We start from the raw sequence: 15,603 nt of genomic DNA, 5'->3' as shown, positions 1-15,603 counted from the left end.
CCGTCTGGCTTTGGGACTAAAACTATAGGGCTGTTCCACCCACTTTGGGATTCCTCAATTACGCCTAGTTTTAGCATTTTTTTAACCTCTAAACTTATAGCCTCTCTCTTGGCCTCTGGGATTCGGTACGGTTTAAGGTTAACTCGGACCCCCGGTTCAGAGACTATGTCATGTTTAATTACGTTAGTTTTACCTGGCTGTGTAGAGAAGATTTCTTTGTTCCTTCTCACTAAACTCTGGACCTCTCGTTTCTGATGCACGGACAGTGTTTCAGCTATGCTAACCTCTGGGTCAGTTTCTTGATTCTCTGACGGACCTGGGGGTACTAGGGTTAACAAGACCTCTCTATCTTTCCAGGGCTTGAGTAGGTTTATATGGTAAATTTGCTCAGGTTTCCTCCTACCTGGCTGCCTTACCCTATAATTTACTTCTCCCACTCTTTCCAAGACCTCATATGGCCCATGCCATTTAGCAAGGAATTTACTCTCCACGGTGGGAACCAGAACTAGTACCCTATCACCTGGGAAAAAAATTCTGACCCTAGCACCCTTATTATACGTATTCCTTTGTGCTTCTTGAGCTTTCTCCATGTGTTCCCTCACTATGGGTAGGACTGCAGCAATGCGGTCCTGCATTTGGGCAACATGCTCTATTACACTTCTGTAAGGGGTAACCTCGTGTTCCCAAGTTTCTTTGGCTATATCCAGTAAGCCCCTTGGATGTCGGCCATACAATAGTTCAAACGGGGAGAAGCCTGTGGATGACTGGGGAACTTCCCTAATGGCAAATAACAGGTATGGTAACAAACAGTCCCAGTTTTTCCCATCCTTATCGACCGCTAATGTGGGGTCCTCCCACTGGGCCTTCTTAAAACTCCCAGGACTGACCTCTAGGTCAGCGAGGGTCTTATCCTGTACTGGGGTGGTAAGTGCCTGATCAACATCTTGATTTGGGGTATTCCCTACCAAAGTAGTGATGGGGAAGGGAATTTCACAGCACTCCTCCTTTTCCCCCTTCTTATTTGGGCCCTCGTCAACCTCCATTTCTGAAAAAGGGAAAGGATTTGTTTCTTCTAACACTTCGTTATGGTCTGCTATTGAACTCTGGGCGCTATTCTGAGCTGGGGACCACATTTTTAGAAAATGGGGAAAGTCGGTCCCTATTAACACATCATGTGCCAGTTTGGGTACAACACCCACCTTGAAATCTAAAGAACCAAATTCTGTTTCAAAAAAAACATCAACAGTGGAATATTCATGATTATCCCCATGTATACAACAAATTGCCACTCTTTGTGAACTGTTTACCTGTTTCTTCTTAATGGGCAATAGGTATTCGGACACTAGTGTGACCATACTCCCAGAGTCAAGAAGTGCCCGAACCCTCTTACCATTAACCTTTACAAATGCCCACAGATGGTTATTCAAGGGGTCCTCTGGGCTAGGGCCCATACATTGGGACAACAGCGAATAAGGTTCCACGCTGTTGCATTGCATGGGCTCATCATTTAGTGGGCAGATTTTTGCTGTGTGGCCCCTCTCATGACAATTTACACATTTAGGTACATAGTCTGTGTCCCACTTAGAGCCTTTTCCCGGCTCCCCATGTTGGCTATTGCCCTTAGTGTGCGAACCACTGTTGCTGGAGCGGCGTGAAGGTGGTCGCCGCTCTTCAGCGCCCCTTAACCCCGGTACCCTTTTACCGTCTCTGGAAGAGTCCTGGAACCTCGGATAGTGGGGTTGCTCCACGACTGTGGGTTGCGGGTGCTCTTCTGCTGCACTGTACCTTTCTACAAGGGCCACAAGCTCATCCGCATTGTGGGGGTCACTCCGACTGACCCAACGGCGTAAGGCAGAGGGAAGTTTCCTCAAGAACTGGTCCATGACCAACCGTTCCACGATGTGGCTTGCTGAGTTGATCTCGGGTTGTAGCCACTTCCGGGCGAGGTGGATGAGGTCATACATCTGGCTTCGGGTGGCTTTATCCATCGTGAAGGACCATGCGTGAAACCTTTGGGCACGAACAGCCGTGGTTACGCCGAGGCGGGCGAGGATCTCGAACTTCAATTTTGCATAGACGTTAGCTTCGGCTGGCTCTAGATCAAAGTAAGCCTTCTGGGGTTCGCCGCTTAGGAAGGGTGCGATTAGACCAGCCCACTCAGCTTCTGGCCATCCCTCTCTCTGTGCCGTGCGTTCAAACGTGAGAAGATAGGCTTCCACATCATCCGAGGGTCCCATCTTCTGAAGGTAGTGGCTTGCCCTGGTCATTTTCGGAACTGGGGCTGCCTCTGCCAGTGGAAGGTTACTGATAGTCCCCCTCAGGATCTCGAGTTCCTGCTGTAAGCCCTGAGCGAACCGCTTTTGCTCCTCTCTCAGCAGGCGGTTTGTCTCTTGCTGGTTTGCATTAGTCTCTTGCTGGGCTATTAACAGCTGTCGCTGGGTTTCACTCGCCTGTTGCTGGGCTTCATTCGCGTCTTTCTGGACAGCGACATTGCGTACCAGCGCACTCACCACGTCTTCCATCTTGTTTGGAGAGAGAGAAAAAAAAACCTTTTTTTTTTTTTTTTTTTTTTTTTTTAAAGTTCTTTAACCCCCAGACCTTTCAGTGTTCTGCCCGCATTCTCCACCATATGTGACAAACGGCTTACTCCGGGGCTCCGCCGTCTGTCCGGGACTGTTAGAACACGGTCTTTTAGGGTAGGTTAAATGATGAGACGTCACGTACTGTTCCTTTAAACAGGCTATGCCTGGTTTATTCAGTCCCAGGCACTGAGACTGCCACAGTTTAAACAGAAAACAAAGCCAAACAAAAAGCTGCTCGTCTGAGCGATAACTTAAACTTAGATGTCCCTGACTCAGAGTTGGAAGTGGCTTGTCCACTTCCACCAACAAAATAAGTACCTTTGCAGTCTTTAGACAAACTAACAGAATGAATGAAGCGATTTGGGAAAGAGGCTTTCTCACCCCTCTGCAGTTCAGCAGCCTTCCAGGCTCTTGGGCGGGGCTCAGAGGAAACAGGAAACAGGTCTTATATACCTGAACTCTAATCAGCATGACAGGTGACAGAAAACAGGCAGCAGACAAACTGTGGAATGGAGTGCCTGTACCACGAGGCTGCCCTGTTCAGCTTAGACAGGACAGAAACTGTTCAGTATCCTGGGAGCCCTGTATATGGAGTTTATTACCAACCCCTGGTTTCTGTCACAGTATATATATATATATATTTATAAGAAATGTAAGCCTTCAAAATTAATGTGTAAACAATTATCATTGTGTGTAAAGTATTGATTAAACTGATGCAGCGAGCGGAATGGGAAATTTGGTCGCGGCGGCCAAGTCTCCGCCGCCGGCCGCTTCTCCACGGCAAGTTCATTTAAGAGTTAATTTAATGTTAGAGTTGAGGATAGGGGGTTTTATGGTAAGGGGCTAGGTTTTTAGGGTAAGGAATTAGTATTTTAGGGTAATGGGTTATGTTTTGAGGGTAAGGGATTTGGGTAAGGGGTTAATGTTTTTAGGGTAGGGGACTAGGGTAAGGGTTTAGGGTACGGGTTAAGCTTTTTAGGGTAGGGGGTAGGTTTAGTATTAGGGGTTAAGATTAAGGGGTTTGGGGTAAGATTAGGGGCCGGTGGCTAGAGTCACCTGCGGCAAAGTGAGTAGCGCTAAACGCCGGCCGAGATTTGGACGCGGCAAAACGTCCATGACCAAACGTCCTAAACCGGTAGCAAGGGTTAACTATTTTTGCTGGGATGTCATGGTGGGTTCAGTGATATTCTGCTTCATCCCTGCTATTACATTCTATGCAAATGTAGCGATATTCTGCATTATAATCTTCTACTTTACCGCTGGGTAACATTAAGCTTGCTCCATCTTTATTCATATTTGCAAGAATGAATGGCACCTTACCAAATGAAAATGTATTAGTCTCAATGATGAAGAACAATTGTGTATCACGCTTGATATTTTTAATAGCCAACAAATTGGTTGTAAGATTATGTCAAATTAAGATGGCCTTCAAAAAGGTGTATTTATAACGGTAATATTCTCTCCAATATAAATAAATACACACACAAACATTCATGCACTACATAAATAACCGCCGTCCCGATTTCTCAGGATGCTGGCAAACCATTAATATTTGCTTTTCTTAGTTCCTAATGTTCAATGTAATGAGAGCATTAAAATTCATCTTTCCCTAAGTAGCACAATAAAACATAATGTTTGTGCAATGTGTTATATTTCAGGCGTTGCAAAGTAATCTACAGCACAAAGCACTGACAAAAGGAGGGCAGGAGTGAAAGAGAGAATGTAGCAAAAATGCACTGATATTCACTACTAACAAGCCAACAAGATGCTGTAGACTGGGAAGACACAACAAATTGTATAGAGCATCATCTAGTATGATGTTTTCAACACCAGCTATCTGTGCTGCACTTTGCAGTGTAATCATACATGGATAATAGAGTAACAGTATAATCATACATGCCTGTATAATACCATTACACTTACTGCCTCTGTATGGCAGACCTACGGAGACAGGAAGAGTTGATACAAGATGAATTGCAATTTTCTTGCAGCTAAGCGTGTGCTTCTGTCCAGGGACGTCGACAGCTTTCCGGGGGCCCAGGACTAAAGTTTGCACCACTGCCCCCCACCCATGTGTCAGCAGACTTGCGTGACCCCCCCCCCCCCCGTCTTTCTCTTACATCCCCCCCTTTTCATACACCATCTCGCTCTCACTCTCTATTTCTCTCTCCATTCTCACACTCCCCCCTCTATTTCTCTCCCCATTCTCACACTCCCCCCTCTATTTCTCTCCCCATTCTCACACTCCCCCCTCTATTTCTCTCCCCATTCTCACACTCCCCCCTCTATTTCTCTCCCCATTCTCACACTCCCCTCTCATCCTCTCCCTCATTCCCCCTTCGTCACACTCCAAAAAAAATCCCCCACCCCATTCTCACACTCAATATTTCCTTTTCCACACTCCCCAAAGCATCCTCACCTCCACACACTCAATAACCCCCCTACCCACACTCGCTAGCCCTCCTCTTCTCACTCACCAACCTCCCTCCCCTCCTCACACTCGCTAACCCCCCTCCTCACACTCACTAACCCCCCTACCCTCCTCACACTCACTAACCCCTCCCCGTCTCACACTCAGTAATCCCCCTCCCTACACACACACACTTACCCCCACTCACACTAACCCCCTCTCGACAATACAACCACACACAATAATCTCCGTCCCTCAATACAGATACACACTAATTCCCCCCTCCCCCACCACCACCACACAGACACTACATTGGGGGGGGGGGGAGGGGGGAATCCGGTGCCGTGTTGATCCCGCTGTCTAAAGATGGGTGGGCCTAGCTTCCGGTGTGTGCACAGGACTGGGGCTTCCAGTGAAGGCCGGTCAGCAGCTAGAGAGCTGGGGCCTGGCAGCCAACGTAGGCTGAACTGGGATGTTGGGCCCGACCTCGGGCCAGGCCTAACTCCCAGTGCCGTCTCTCCCACAGTGGCCGGGACACTTGTCCTGGCTCTCCCCCTCCCCTGCGGCGGGCCTGCTTGTGCTTTCCACGCTAAAGCAGTCCGTTGGGACCTAAAAATGGAGCAGGATGGACACATGGAAAGCAGTATCGGAGGTACAGGGCACCGAGTGGGAAAGGTTTCATAAGGGAGAAGATAAAAGGGAAATTGGTCATAAAGTAGCCAGTAACAAGACAAAAGCAGCGTGCCGCCTGCCTTCTTTAATGGTTGTAAATTACCAGCCTTTAAATAGCTGCTAAACTGAGTCTACCTTGACAAGGATAACATGCTTGAATCATGTATTGATCAAAAGATGCAACCAAATGACTCCTTTCTCTCACAGACTTCGGTTCTAAATGTAAACATGTCACTAGTATATTTTAGCCCAATTTGAAAGGAGCGCAGGACCTGTTCTTTGTTTTCCATATATGTAAGGCCAATCCTTTAACCAGCAGCACACTCCACAAAGGGAGGAGCGCAGGAAATATGTACAGGCTTCCATAACTGTTAGGCCAATTCTTTTCCTTGCTGCAAACTCCATAAGGGCATTTAATTGTAGTGTTATTGCGTCATAGGCAGTGTTCGACAAACCTATACATTTGCTCGCCCCGGGCGCGTGGATTTAACCCCCGGGCGAGTAAATATTGGCCCAAGCAGCACACGTTTGGTACTAGGTGGCGAGTAGATTTTTTTGTGTGGCGAGTAGATTTTTTGGTGATTTGTCAACCACTGGTCATAGGGATAGGTTATTGGCTCGCCTGGTTTCTGCTTTACTGAGCAGCTCCTTGCAGGTGTATGGCCGAGTCCATAGAAGGACAGGCCGCGCTGAGCCGTGCGGATGTTCCTGGCTGAGCCCCTGCATCCTCAATGAGGATGCCTTGAGAGGGAGCTCACGCGAGCGTCCGCAGGCGTGCTGAGGCGCTGGATTTTTCAGCCGACAGCCAAGCTGTTTTTCAGCGCGCTGTCGGCTGAAAACATCCAATCAGTGCGGAGGAGCGTCAACGTCACGGCGCCGTGACGTTGACGTCGGTGCGTCGCGGGCGATTGGCCCAGCGACGTCACTGCCCCGCCTCCCTCAGTCTCCCCCCGCCTCCGATCGCGCCCGCTGGCTCGCCTGAATGGGCATGAAATCGCGCAGATTTCAGCAGGCGAGCCTCAGCGTCAGCGCGGCTCGGAACTCCTCACCCCTCTATGGCCCGGGCCTATGGCTCCTCCTTTCAGGACAGAGCCCCTACCAATTCTTCACTTAACATGAAGGTATAATACACCTCATTATCAGCCTACACGTCACCCTCCACTGAAGAGCAGGTGAGTGTCTATGGCTGACAGAAAGAAGAGATATGTGTGAGTATTAATACTTCACACTGGGGTATTTGTGCACTCACAGCTCACCTTTATAATAAGGGAACAATGATACTGGCTTTGGCCAGCTTTTAACTGCATTAAATCACAAATAAGCACATGCTTAATTTATTTAACCCCTTCAGGGCAATTTCACATATCTCACAAAGTTTAGTCCACTGGACAATAAGAAATTGCATATATTCAGTGTAAGTGCCTGCTAAACAGAGGTTACCTTGCTGAGGTTGTAGGCTTGAATCATGTTTTGACCAAAAGATGCAACCAAATTACTCCTTTGGCTCACAAACTTCTAAATGTAAAAATGTCACTATTATTTTTTAGCCCAAGTGACAGAACAGGAGCTGTTCTTTGTTAAACCTTTAAACAGCACTGGCGTCTACCACCTTAATCATAAAGGCATATGGGTTTAACTACTATACCATTGACCGTGAGGCGTCTCCAAGGGGTTCATCAAAAAATATGTATGTAATGGTGGATCCCCGGCAGTATAGCGGATTCTTGAGCGTGTGTGGGGTCTGCGCTCTCAATAAGGCCTCAAACTGTGCCTTAGCGTGGGTGGTGTTGCTGTCAATTACAGCAGAAGCTTCCATGGTCGCTTCCCAGTTACAAGGCATTGTGGGACGTGACTTTGGAAGCTCCCGCAGTAATTGACAGCTGTCTGCACACACTGAGGTGCAGTTTGGTGCCTTATTAAGTGCATGTCTGTCCCCCCCGTAAGGTCAGGACACTATACTGCCTGGGATTGGTTAGCAATAGTCTAATGAGTAGGAGAGAAGATTGAATAATTAGGGGTTGGCAGAATAAATATTTTCTATCACTGTACTGTACAGCAGTGACTGTCATGCAACAGATAAAGGCTAAAGAGAATAGGCTTCATCGTTGTGGTAAACCTAAAGTCACTTTATTAATGAATTTACTACTGTACAGTGTAAGGAATGGTTGGTACAATAGATCAGATCAGTTTATCTAGCCCTTTCTGTCCTAGGCAATTGTCTTAAATCAAACCAAATTTGATAGTGACTTCAAAATCAATACCATTGAACAGTCATTCTTCCATATAAATCACAGCCGTCTTGTATTTTCGGTGGTTAGTTCCAGTCTTGTCCCCAATGGACAGGTGTTCACGTTACTGCAAACACTTAGACAGACGCTCATTCTTTCTGGAGTTGACAGAAAAAAAGGCTTTTGTAATAAAATGTCAAAATAAAACAAAAAGTAAGATAAAAGTAGTTATCCTTAATGGTTAACTGATGTCACATACCTGAAGATGGCTCCTGTAAGCGTGCACTCTTTAAACACAAGTTAACAATTAAATATACACATATAGCAGACGTTTTTGCACCTATTAGTGCATTTTAGCAGGACACCCACACACACACACACACACAACACGTCAGCAGGAGTCATTTAAGAAGATCAGTCGCGTGTGAAAACAAGGTGGGGTTATCGTGCCCGCTGGCGTGAGCCAGCACGTGCAATAACGTCTGCTGCACTTGTATCACTTAACCTGACGACTCTGCGAGCTAACATGGTACCAACCTTTATCATCTGTGACTGTCTGAGGTTTCGATTTTAAGGAAGAGCGACAATTGCAAGGAGATTAGCAGTCTACTAGTTTATAATATGATAATAATCTAGCTTTCAGATTGTGCATCAAACGAATGTAATTAAAGGCATGGTGATTGGAAGTGATTTCCAATTCTGGTTGTTAACATGTTACGAGAGTAATCTTCCCCAGAAGCCTATGTGAGTTGCACTCATATAATATCAGTATCTCCCCCCACCCTACCCCCCATCCCCAACCATGTCCTGCTCTTAAAAAAAAAAATAAGTTACCATAGTAACCTTTACTCTCACTGGACGTTATTTTAACCAACCGGACACTTAATATATTAAAAGCCTCTGAATGAAGCATCAGATTTCCAAAATAAAAGCAGAGCTGGAAAGGGCAAACAGAAGAAAAAAATGCGAATAAATGGTGGTTGTAGCAGATTGCTTTAAGTCCAAAGTAAAAAATTGTCTACCGAGGTTCATACATTTAATTAACATTTCTAATCCAGGCGAATTGTTTAAAAACTGAACCCACAAAACTCCTAGGGCGGCGCTCCCATGCAAAATAATTAAGTGAAACAATTTCATAATAGTGAAACTAATGTGTACAACTGTAAAAACATTGAAAAACAAATGGGCACAGACAAACCGCGAACCCAGTGAAACAAACCAAAAAAGGGTGTATAAGAAGATATAAAAGACACTTCTCCTTCACTCAACCGTTACAATACAAACTGTCTCAGAAGTTTATTCAGATGTACATGGCCTTCCGCAGAAAAGGGGAGCGGGGGGTCGCACCGGGGAAAAAAGGGGACACAGAACACAAATCGTGTAATATTACAATGTTGAGAAACAGCAATAGTGCTGTGTAATCGCCAACGGTTCTACTCACGTGAGTGATGTTACATGCGCATATATCACTTCAGTGGCAAAGATGTTCTCACATGGGTTGGTGATAGGATGGTCATTCTTTTAGGCATAAAAACAGGTAGACAGCAGTAACTCCCAGAGGTATGGCGAGTCACGATCCCACCACTCCACAACGCTGAAGTCTGCTCCAATGGGACGTTTGTCGGTGTCACATTCGGTTACGGCCGCCCGGGAACACAGATTGCACTTCTCATGATCCGCTCTCAGCTCACGCCATCAGGGACGTAACGTGTTTCGCTGAGTTGCAGCTTCGTCAGGACTCTGACGAAGCTGCAACTCAGCAAAACGCGTTGCCAAGCCTAAAAGAATGACACCCATCACCAACCCACATGAGAACACCTTTGCCCCCGATTGTGATATGCGCATTTAACATCACTCACATGGCCGTAGAACCATTGGAGATTACACAGCGCCATTGCAATTTCTCAACACTGCAATATTACAATACTTGTGTTCTCTCTGTGTCCCCCTTTTTCCCCTCGGTGCGGTCCCCATGCTCCCCTTTTATGTAGAAGGGGATCGTTTATAAAACCCAAAAATAAAATAAAAGCAGCTACACAACAAAACCAGTTCGACATCTTCCATAGATCGATGTTAGGACATGGTCAGTGGTCGATAACAGTCATGTGGATAGCCAGAACAGTCTCTTTCTTGATTGCCATAAATTCACTAGTTTAATACATTTTGTACACTTTAGTTCCGCATATATTACACTTCTAATGTCATAGAAAATCAACTACATTGAACTTGTCTCTGTTCATTATGAATAATTGACAAGACACATATATTTTTCCATTTTGCCTTCGAATTAGGTAAGGAAGTTATTTCACCCAAATGGTGTACATTGATTTTTTTCCCCCCAATGCATTGTTTAAGAATACTGTTCGGCACAATATTATCATTTCTTTATGAGGGGTGTGTAGGTAATATTGATGGTTATTAGGGCTGCTTCTAGATGCTATGTGGTCTTGGACAAGTCATCAATGCTTCCCAGAAACTTACATAATACAGGCACTATTTTCCCCCCCTCTATTCTAAAGATGTTTTAATGTGACTTTGTACTGTAGATCTTTGGACTGTAGAAAGGCAGTACTGCTTGTAATCAGAATTCAATGAATTTACATTAAACTGGATCAAGAGCTTAGAAATCAGGGGTGGAAAGGAAATGCTAAACACTTAGGAGCCAGATAGAATTTTAAGGAGCCAAAGTTTTGTTGAGAGCCATGTAATGGAAAAGGGGCGTGGCTGCTCTTGCTCCCCCACTCACACCACAATCCGGTATACTGTAGGTGCATAGTTAGGAGGAAAAATTATCACGTTCCGTTTTTGACATGTTACATTAAAGATGGTGATTGGAACATCCGAGAGGAGATGGCAGAAAGACAGTTAGTGACACAAGACTGGAAAGAAGCAATAGATTTGCGTACCATCAGCATAGAGGTGGTATTGAAACCCCAAATTACTGCATTAGTTTACCAAGGCGAGAGGTGTAAATAGGGATGCCAGGTGGCTTCTCCAAAAATACTGGACTCAATGGTGAAAGGTGCGTCAGGTCACTATGTCCAGGGAGGAAAATACCGGACACATACATGTCCAGTATTACAGCACCTCTCATTTTTTTTACTGGACAGAGTATCCAAATACAGGACAGTTCAGTTCAATACCGGACACCTGGCAACCCTAGGTGTAAATGGAGAAAAGTGGAGGTCCCAGAACAGAGTTCTGAGGTAGACCAACTGTGAGTGAAGATGTGGATGTGACAGCAAAGGTAGCACTAAAAATGTGGTTAGATAGGTAAGAAGATTAGTGACGAACATGCTACAAATGCCAATGCCCCTCTGGGAACAGCACACAAGCCATGTGTGTGCCTGTCCTTGTGCTATTACCAACAAGGCAATTGGGCTCTAAAAGGTTGAATTATCGTCTGTATCCCTAATGTGTTAGGTAACAAAAAGAGTTACAAAGTCCTAAATCCAAGGATAATGAATGATCTTGCTGCAGGAGCTCCACTATAGATTAAACTAGGGGTGCTCAACTCCAGTTCTCATGTCCCCCCCAACAGGCCAAGTTTTCAGGACATCCCAGCTTCAGCACAGGTAGCTACATCAGTCCCTGATTCAGCACAGGTGGCTCAATCAGAAGCTCAGTCACCTGTGCTGAAGCTGGGATATCCATAAAACCTGATCCATTGGGGGGGGGGGGGGGTCTTGAGGACTGAAGTTGAGCACCCCATCTCTTTCGAACAATTACTGTATGTTCTGATACCTACAGTGTTGGAATCCCATTAGTGTTCTTCATTTACTTAGGTATTCATTTCACAAATCTGCGGCACATCAAACACTAGCGAGGTGTTGAAACCTGCTTACCTGTGTGACATTTCTTCTTCTTTTTTTATACAGGCTGTGTTTTATCTCGATTTCCAGCATGAATTTACTGAAATTCACAGAATTTAAAAGCCAGCAAAAAAAAAAAACACGTTCAACTCGTTCTAAGTCCCCTCCAGCATCTTGACATGAAATATAAGAGAAGAGTGAGGGCTTTCTTTCTCATATATATATATATAGTGAAATCTTTTCTTTGTCGACTTTTATTGAATCTTTTCATTTGAACTTCTGAGCTCGGAACTGGCGTTATCTCTGTCTGATTCAACCTGTGTCTGAACTGATAAAAGGCAGAGCTGAGAAATAAAAATTTACAATGTCAAGTCACATCTTTCTTGTTTTTTTTTTTTTATGTTGTTAGTGATATGTGAGGGTAAGTGATTGCACTGCTGCTCTCACCGCTTCCCATTCTGTGCGTCTTTCCTACCCTCGATGTGTAACACAATGTAAATCAGGGGTGACCAACTCCAGTTCTCAAGAGAAGTTGCTTGGTGGATGTTGAGGGGAAGGACATTCCAGAGGTGTGGGGCACCAAGTAAAAAAAAAAGTGTAAGCCCTTTAGTGGGTTTACTATAACCTAGATAAGGGAAGTAATGGGTTAATGTTTAGGAAAGGCCCCAACTAGATGTACCCTATTCTATGTAACTTATTTCAGTTGGGCAGTTTATGTTGCCAGAATAGCTCTTGTCAGGTGACTGGCCCCTCCTTAGTTCCAGAACCTACTGGAACCGTCACCTGACCGGTATGGACCCTGATTGGTTAAGGATGTCTGCATCTTGTATTTTCTGGAGCTGCATAAGCTTCCAGACCCAATGCTCCTGGAGGACGCCAGAGGAGAGGAGTCTCACTGTCTCAAATGTATCGTGTTAACAGCGTATCATAAATGTGTAACTTTGAATGAAGACGTCCAGTCACTTTTTGTTATTTTACATTTAGGGAAGACTGTTCCCTCACTAGAAAGGGCTACTACCATATTTAAAGATGCCAGAAAATGCTATCTTTCCTTCAAGGAGGACGTGCGTGACATTTCAAGACAAAGGATACCCTAAATCAGTGTCCCAGGGAAGTGCCACAGCTAGAGTTGCTATAATGCCAACCCCATGCATATACACACCAGGTTGCTACAGTAGAGACTGCTATGGCTGTGTAAGGAGGACAGGTAGATGGGAACCTTGATATAAGTACACCCCTACACAGAGTCCTGGACGGTACCTGGGAGTGACTCCAGATCACTGGAGCCAGAGATGTCAAGTTCCCCTTAACCCTGGGCAAGGAAAGGTGATGAAGCCATGTGTGGCTCCCTGGGAAGACATCTAGCACCCAGGGATGAAGCATGTAAGAAATATGTCTTGTCTCAATAAAAGCTATATGTTTGTCACAAAGTCCCTGACACACGTTTGATATCAGCGTGCAGTACCAGCCAACACGGACGCCAGCACCCTGAGAAAGAGGTATGAAAGTCTACACACAACATAAACCTATTACACCACACTTAGTTATAATCCTCCTTAGTGGGAGCCGGGCAAGGAAGGGTTACACAAGGTTTCAGGTAGGAGAGGGCTTTAGGTATAAAAAGAGTAGACGGAATATTAGAGCAGAATGCCAGAGGCGACCCAAGGTTGAGTGAGAAAGTAGGACTGAAATATAAGGCAGGGCAGAGGAGTGTGTAGCCCAAGGGGAAGCCACTCCAGTCCTCAAGGGCCACCAACAGGTCAGGTTTTCAGAATATCCCTGCAACGGCACAGGTGGCTCAATCAGTGGCTCAGTCGAAGAGTGAGCCACCTGTGCTGAAGCAGGGATAATGTAAAAAAACACTAGATGGCGCTCTACTGCACCACAAGCAGTGAAAATGAAATCTTATGCAAAAATTGTGCAATGATAACAAAATTCAAATAATAAACAGTGAATTATATATGACAGTGAAATAAAGGCAAAAACAACTTATCACTCGACCCCGACAAAAGACTGTTCCAGAAGTCTTGCAGCAATGGTGTAGAGGAAGTTCCAGGGGAGCGTCGCCGTATGCACATAAAAAGAAAAAAACAGTGGATAGTGTAATATTGTAAAAACAATAATAAAAAGTGACAGTGAATAACGAGTTCCTACTCACAAAAGTAGCAGGAATATAAGCATGTGAGTCAATAGTACTCTGTGATGCAGCTCGTTCCGGAGGTTTGGTATATGGGTCAGCACATCTTGGAAAAATAGAGAACAGCCATAGTGTAGATGGTAATAAACTTTATCTAATAAGTAATAATATCTAATATCTAATAAACTTTGTCTTACTTATTAGATAAAGTTTATTACCATCTACACTATGGCTGTTCTCTATTTTTCCAAGATGTGCTGACCCATATACCAAACCTCCGGAACGAGCTGCATCACAGAGTACTATTGACTCACATGCTTATATTCCTGCTACTTTTGTGAGTAGGAACTCGTTATTCACTGTCACTTTTTATTATTGTTTTTACAATATTACACTATCCACTGTTTTTTTCTTTTTATGTGCATACGGCGACGCTCCCCTGGAACTTCCTCTACACCCCTGAAGCAGGGATAGCCTGAAAACCTGACCTGTTGCTGAGGAACGGAGTCTGTTCAAGTTCCTTTTCAATAGGGGCTTATTCTATATAGGCCAAAGCACCCCATTGGGCGTTTTTCAGACGAATTTCCCCATTAAATATAGAACAATCCCGATAACCTCCCACAAAAAAAGCAGAGCAAACCTTAATTAAGCCACTGCCAAGTTTCAGCTTACTATGTTTAATACAACAATGAGTTGAAAATTCCTATATTATATATATATATCTATATCTCCTGGAGGACGCCAATCTCCTTAACCCTCTTGTAGGGAAAAGGGTATCACACTGTCCCATAATTATCGACACTCAATATGGTGAAGGGTCAGCTTTTATACCCGGGGGGGAGGGCTTGTAAGCCCGCCCCATAACAGGGCAGGTCTAGGTACTGACAGGCATCACACCCTATACATGTCAGTACCCTCCCCATGTATGACACTTCCAACTGCCGGTTTAGGCCTGCACCTGGATAAAGCAACATAGTACCCATCCAGGCTACAACTGCTGGCTAGGCCCTGTGCAAGAGTTTAACAACAACAATGCCTGTTCTTATCAGAACTTATAGTGTTGAGGCCAGTAGAAGGCTATAGCCAGGGGCACATGGCTACATATATATAAATAAAGAAAGATCAAACATGTAGAAAATTATCAAGACCTTGTTTTGTATCCATATTTTCTGGCCTATTACCAACATTGGTATAACACAGTGAGATGGAAGGCTGGCCGGCATCATAATTACACTGTTAGCCTGGAGTCACTTTGTAGGCAGGATACTGTGGCCGGGACTGACTAAGCGCTGATTCGAAGTATTGTGACCAGATTGGGTGTTAACAGCCATTAACTTGGATGGCTGTTAACGCCGGGTTGCTACCTTTTGAATGTGAGAAGAGAATGTGAGAGAAGAGTCGAGTGTGACCCCTAGGCAGCGGGGTGAATGATAGTACTTCCAACAGTAATGTGGAAGGAGATAGTAGGGACAGGTTTGGGAGGAAGTATGAGGAGCTCTGTTTTTGCCATGTTTAGTTTAAGTCGGTGGAGGGCCATCCAGGATGATATAGCCGAGAGACATTCAGAAACTTTAGTCTTTACAGCAGGTGTAAGGTCTGGGGTAGAAAAGTAAATGTGTGTGTCATCAGCATAGAGGTGATATTTTAAACCAAGAGATGTGATTAGGTCACTTAGAGAGAGTGAGAAAAGAGAAGGGGTCCCAAGACAGACCCCTGGGGTACACCCACAGAGAGATCGATAGAGGAGGAGATGTTAGCAGAA

The 15,603-nt window shown here is 45.0% G+C and overlaps 1 protein-coding gene across 9 annotated transcripts in view; it reads right to left on the bottom strand.

Moving 5' to 3' along the window:
• The window catches only part of DAB2IP (DAB2 interacting protein), a 613,541-nt gene that overhangs the window by 291,905 nt on the left and 306,033 nt on the right, over positions 1-15,603 (bottom strand). Inside the window, exon 2 of one of the 9 annotated variants that reach the window (XM_075578975.1) lies at positions 7,926-8,050. The exons of the other annotated variants lie outside the window; for them this stretch is intronic. Coding sequence (XP_075435090.1) covers positions 7,926-7,928 — 3 coding nt within the window. The 5' untranslated portion in view covers positions 7,929-8,050. The remainder of the gene's footprint in view (positions 1-7,925; positions 8,051-15,603) is intronic. 9 annotated transcript variants of the gene reach the window in all.

Source organism: Ascaphus truei, chromosome 21 (genome assembly GCF_040206685.1).
Source record: "Ascaphus truei isolate aAscTru1 chromosome 21, aAscTru1.hap1, whole genome shotgun sequence".
NCBI classification, from domain to species: Eukaryota; Metazoa; Chordata; class Amphibia; order Anura; family Ascaphidae; genus Ascaphus; species Ascaphus truei.
This window is presented reverse-complemented; position numbering and strand designations above follow the sequence as displayed.